At 42.3% G+C, this 6,122-nt stretch overlaps 1 protein-coding gene across 1 annotated transcript in view; it reads right to left on the bottom strand.

The window, feature by feature from the left end:
* LOC103924143 (cytokine receptor common subunit beta-like) overlaps positions 1-5,184 on the bottom strand; it is a 10,734-nt gene extending 5,550 nt beyond the window's left edge. Inside the window, 4 exon segments of the mRNA XM_009332620.1 lie at positions 266-488; positions 810-994; positions 3,013-3,142; positions 5,100-5,184. Of these exon segments, the coding sequence (XP_009330895.1) occupies positions 266-488; positions 810-994; positions 3,013-3,142; positions 5,100-5,169 (608 nt within the window). The 5' untranslated portion in view covers positions 5,170-5,184.
* Between the last annotated feature and the right edge of the window lie 938 nt (positions 5,185-6,122).

Here is a 6,122-nt window from a genome sequence, read left to right as displayed (position 1 = left end):
AAAGTGTATCCTCCTGGAAGGGGAAGCAGCTTCAAAGATATTTTGCCATTTTCCCACATGAACCCACAGGCTCCTGTTGGAACGTGCTTTAATTCCATTTGGGAGGGATTCAGGGAAAAATCATTTGCATTCAATTCAGGACAAATGGTATTTCACTGGGCAAGTCACTTGCAAACAGAAAGAGAGCCCCTTCCGCCTGACCTGCAACAGCATTTGTTGCATCTCCTCATAGTGCCTGAGAACGGAAAGGCCATTTATTTGCACAGCTTTTACCACAGGCTCTCAACCGCCCACAAGGGTGCAGCCCAAACCAGGGCAGCCCAGCTCCTGCGCTCTTACCTCCCAGGACTCCCACTCCCGCTTGTAAGTGACTTCATACTCCAGTGCATTGCCCAGCCCTTGGCTTCCATCAGCTGCTTTCCAGGTCAGCAAGAAGTCTCTTGATGTCATCAAGCTGACTGAGAGGTTTTGAGGTGGGAGGGTCTGAACTGGAAGGTGAAGGTACAACCCATGGGATGAGATAGTGAGGACAGGGACATGAAGAGGGGAAGAAAACACCTAGGTAAGCTTCCCCATTGCCAGAGTATCTCATCCCTGCCGCACCAATTAGCTCCTGCTTGAGTCCCCCTTCCAGGTCCAGGTGCTCCCAGAAACTTGCCCTCGCCCCTCCCTGCCCCATCCTCTCAATGTGGAACTCTTTGGCAGTTTTCAGAATGTAAGTGGAATTCTCTTCCTGACTGAACGGCAAATACATTCTCAAAGATCCCTAATATTCAGTGGAAAATGAGTATTTGGTATTTAATCCTTACCATTTTGGAAAAGATCAACATTTAGTTCTGCTTGAAGCATCTTGTTAGGTTTGAAGCTGTAAGTATCATATACCCCTATTCCAAAATTGTTTGTAGTGTTGCGACAAACCCAGCGCACATAGGAGTCTGGAGCCTCATGTAAGTCGTTTTCTGTCTGGTGTTTGCAAAGCATCTCCTTGTTCTCCCTGTGTATAGAGAAAGTGATCTATAAAGATCTGATTTGGAGACCTACAGTTAATGCAAACTTAAATGCCTGAAACCAATTCCATCCCATTCTGTTGTTATAATTTACTCGGGCACTTATGTCCTCTTCTCACTGTACCTATTAGTCCTGTTTTGCACGAGTTAATATGACAAACATTTTTAACACCAGGATTTTTGTCAAATGCCTTCCCATTTCAAAGTTGTGCGGCAGAATGCTATATTTTGGTACCAGTCTATTTTTGTTAGGTTCTAGCCTAACTCTACCTAATCTCATATTGTTTATGTGAGAAACAGTATGATGAAAAATAATGTCATGGAAATGCACCTTTTACTCAGAGTGAAAGGCAGTAAAGTTTCTGTTGATCCTTAGCTTCTTGAAGACATTCATTTTGCAGTCCCAGAAAGACACTTAAAAAAAAATTCTCCAACCAAAATGTATTTCTGTATCCTTACTAGTTCTGTTCTGTCAAGGGACCTTATGTATTCATTAAAGATTTCATCCAGAATGTTAATCATCCTTTTAGATAGCCTTTCTCCAAGCCAAGGAGCATCATGAAAATTAGAAACAATATTTTAAACTAGACCGGAGAGGATAAGCTTTGTGTGCTTGCAGTAGCCTGAGCTACTAGAAAGATGTGTTGCTTCTTTTTGTACCCTCTGGAATTTTGTTTGTGCTTATGGCTTCATGCCCAGTATATTACATTGTTCCAGTTCAGATGAGAAATATTAACTTGTGAATATCTAAGGCCAAATACTGTCTTCCAGGATAGGATGGAGTCTCCTAGCCAACTATACGTCCGCAAGCATTATTCAGCACTACTGATATTTTTAAAAGTTGGGTATTAGCAAGGAAACCACGGATATTCCTGAAGTATGGGTGGGACTGACCATACATGTTGCATACCCTTAAACAAAACAGTCAGCCCAAAGGTTGTGAAGTCCTGAAGATATTTCTATCTACTCACCAGCATTACCTTAGTTTGGGATTTAGTCAACTATTCTTCATCTATGAGCTGACCTTGTTTAACCATTGGCCATTTTGATTTCAGCTGTGTGACTGTCCACACTTAATACCTGCTTCTCTGACTAGTTCACTTCAGTCATGTTTCCTGTGTGATCCACACACTCCATCATGTAACAATGTTCCAGAGAATCCTCCAAAGGTCCAAGTAATTTTATATCATCTTTTCCCAGAAGCATTAGCTTAAGGTCCTGTTCCAAAGACCTTAGACCTGAAATCAGACCAAGACTGATTTCAGCTGCTTTTAGGGCTATTAATTCTCTCTTCTTTAAAATGAAAGCAAGGGTTTCTCTTTCCTTCCTGTATCCCCAGACTCTTAATTCATTTTCTTCTCAGCTCTCCATCTTTGTCTTCCTCTCTCCCTTGACTATTCCTCCCTCTCTGTCTGTTCTTATCCTCACAATTGATCCAGTCTGGTGATTCAGTTCTCTTTTCATAAGGAAACAGATGTAACGGAGAGATACTGTCATAAACGCACCAGAATCTCTGGGAGGAAAAGTGATAGCACATCTGAACTTACCAGTCTTCTCTATCTCACAAACATACAGCCTATACATGTTTCTCAGAAGTTATAAAAACCATACTCTCAGTAATGCTCCTAAATGGGCAAAATAACAGTGGGAATGTCTCCTCCCTTTTAGGTTTATAAACAACACAGGCTCACATTTGTTCTGACACCATCTTCACCACCCCATTAATAGCAACATGTATGTCCCATCTTATTTCCTATCTATGATCCCACAACAAAATTATGGGAAAATAATCGTAAAGGTGATAAAAATAACTCCACTAGCACACCCTATTCATTCCTCCCTTCCTAGAAGAGGCCTCAGAAGCAGGCACAACTTTTACTTTAGTCCAATGACAGAAAGAGGTGGCCATGCTTTCTGAAAACCTGACTGCTGGCCCCCAGGATTCCAAGTTGCGGCCAAGTTCCCTTTGGACTTTTATTCAGCACAGCACATTTCAGGTACTTACGTTATAATATTATCCCTTTGATAAAGAATCATAGCAACGAGGGCATGAGCCTCTGAATGCTCCATCCACGTGCAGGTCATCTGTGAGTTGTAGTCATTGTAGCAGCTCAAGCTCTTCATAGGGATACTCTCTGAGAAAGGAATTCAGGCAAAAAAGATGCAGTGATTACAAATGTAAATAGTGAGAGATAGCAGGAGGTGCAGTGATTCTGCCAGCAGAATGGGGAAAGCACTGATAACAGTACTCTCCTCATGGCACCAGAAAATGACTCTGTTGAAAATATGTAAAGAGTCATGGCCATTCTGCACATCTCTACAATACGCAAGTGTCCAAACCAAGCTACAAGTAACAACAGTGAAGTGAGACCTTTGTGCCGGCAAGGCACCTAATTCTAGCCAAGGTATCACTTTTCAAACACTGATTGTTTCCAGGGATTAGTAGATACCATGGTCAGCAGGCATATGGTGATCATTTAATCCTTGTGTGTTGCTGTATGGGACTTCTTTGCCACTAACCTCCTAGTAAAGGTTATGACACTAGAAAGGTATCTTTAAAAGTGAGATGCTCTGGGAAGAATCTTGTTATGACTCAGAATAATGCCCAAACTAATTTGTTGGAAGTAGATTTATGACCCAGAAATGGCCAGACCTCTCGTGAGGGATAACTGCTTTTTTTTTTAACCTCACAACTGTGAAGTGGGAGAATACAGGCAGCCCTGGTACATTCACCATGAAGCAAGTTGCTTTCTTCTCCGTCTTTATTTTCTCTGAGGGTAATATCTGTGCTGCACTATTGGGATATGACCTTCAGATGACAGAGATGTCAGCGTGCAAACATGAGTGTGCTCTCTCAAATAATTTTTCTTGATGCAAACTAGTCAGCTTTGTTGAGGGGCTTTTTCTAGGCAAAAAACATCAGAGAAGTATTGATGGTGTCTTAGGTAGCAGGCATAAGAGGGACCTTACTTTTATCTTCTACTAAAAAACAGTGCAAAGTAAGTTCTATGACATTCCTTGCATAACCAGAAAATGGAGCATCCTACATCGAAAAGGATGGTCTGAATGTAAGGCTAAGGCTCGGAATGCCAAGAGACCAGTCTGACCTACACTGTAATACATTTTCCCTCAGAAATCTCAAAGGGAGATGTTCTGCAATTGACACTGGGCCAGGCAGCATAACTCCGCCAGCTACTGTGGACATCAGGCATTGGCATCTGTCCTGGAAACGGTAGATGTCCATGAGGCACACCTTCTGACAACACTTTTATTCTGATATGTTTAGGATGGGTACAGGCTTAGTCTTGATGCAGACATGCTGCACTGGGTGATCCAAGGAGATACTTCCCATCCCCAGCTCTGCTAAATCAAATCAGAGGGAAGGGAAGGGAAGGGAAGGGAAGGGAAGGGAAGGGAAGGGGAGGGAAGGGAAGGGAAGGAGGGGGGAAAGGGAAGGGAAGGGAAGGGAAGGGAAGGGAAGGGAAGGGAAGGGAAGGGAAGGGAAGGGAAGGGAAGGGAAGGGAAGGGAAGGGAAGAAGGAGAGAGAGAGAAGGAAGGAAAGAAAGAAGGGAAGTAGCTCTCATTGCATCAGAAGAGGAAAGACACTAAACTCAGAAACACAAGCAATGGCAGGTGGTCTCTTTATTGATCAGCAATTCCACAAGAAAATCAGGTCATCTGGATGTTGCTGTTGGTTGTCCCCTCACACACACTCCTCTTGTGTCTGTCCACTTGTCTCTACTCCTGTGCAGTACCATCTGAATCACACAGCCCTTCATTTTCCTATGTTTTCACTATCAGGGTTATTCCTCCTTCTTATTCACTCATTACCCAGTCAGCTTGTTCATCTCATCCATTTGTCCAGTATTTCACCTGTCCATACCACCAACCTACAACTGATTTGTCTGCACGTGCATGTGCTACACACTGGTTTTGATCAAGCTATCTGTTCTCCTACAGCATAGAAGACAGTGGCAGAAGGAAGCAGAAAAGCAAGCAGAAAATGAGGAAGTGCATTAGCTGAAAGAAGGAGACATACAAAAAGAAAGGCAATAATGGAAGGATAAAAGACACTACAAATTTAAAACTCACCTCGAATGGCTTGGACACTGAAGACTAAATACAGATTCAGCAGAAGGATGAAAATCTCTTTCATGATCATACTGTTCTTTGCGCACAAGTTTGATCCTAATTCAGAAGGTATTTTCATGGCCCGCTGACTACTCTCTTGCTCTGCTTATTGTGGAGCTTCTTGTTTTCATTTCACATAAAGAGAAGTAAAACTGTATTAGGGAACTTCTTTAGGCTTCGTGTTGGAGTGACATTCAGAAAGAACTTCTACCAAGTATTTATTGTAGGACAAAATCCATGTCTTCTTATTGTGTGAGCTTGCAATATGAGCAAAGAATGAAGAAGTAAACGCATATTTCCAAGGAAGCACAGGGATTCTTTCAGCTGAGTAGCAACAAGAAACACTCCTAATCTGTGAAGAGAACTCAGCCTTCAAATTCATTCATCCTTCTGCTCCTCATGCTCAGTGCCTTCCTAATGAACCACAATGGTATTCTGTTTTTTACCTTTCCTTAAAAAATGATCCCCAACAACATAGCTCCTGGGAGCTACAGAGGTTGAATTTCCATATTCATTCACTTCCAGATTTCTCTTCAACATGCTACTTTTCCAGTTGCTCCCCAAACAAGTTGCAAATTGTAGAAATAATACCAAAGAAACTATTTTTCTTTAGTTTTTTGGTGATGGTTGGGATTGAGAGTAGATTGAGATGATTCAAAGACCACGAACCACACTGTTTAATACTGGAATTCAAGTCCTTTTGGCCATCTCTCATCGCTCTCTCAAAAGTATAATAAACTCACCTCCTCAAGCATGTTACAGAGCTGAGACTCTTTTCTACTTTAGGGGAGCATGGAAAAAACCTTTCGAATTCCTATTGCCTTTCAGATTCCTGAATGCCACTTCCTTACACCAGAAACAGGTGGCTGAGCCCCTGAATAATCATTACAGCTGAGGAACCCCTTAATGACTCACAAGCCCTTGTATGAGACCAGATTCTCTGCCATTTTGCTTTCCCCAGAGAAGAAGCAGTTCCCCTACCTG

This window comes from Pygoscelis adeliae, unplaced genomic scaffold, assembly GCF_000699105.1.
Source record: "Pygoscelis adeliae isolate BGI_AS28 unplaced genomic scaffold, ASM69910v1 Scaffold399, whole genome shotgun sequence".
Lineage (NCBI taxonomy): Eukaryota > Metazoa > Chordata > Aves > Sphenisciformes > Spheniscidae > Pygoscelis > Pygoscelis adeliae.
This window is presented reverse-complemented; position numbering and strand designations above follow the sequence as displayed.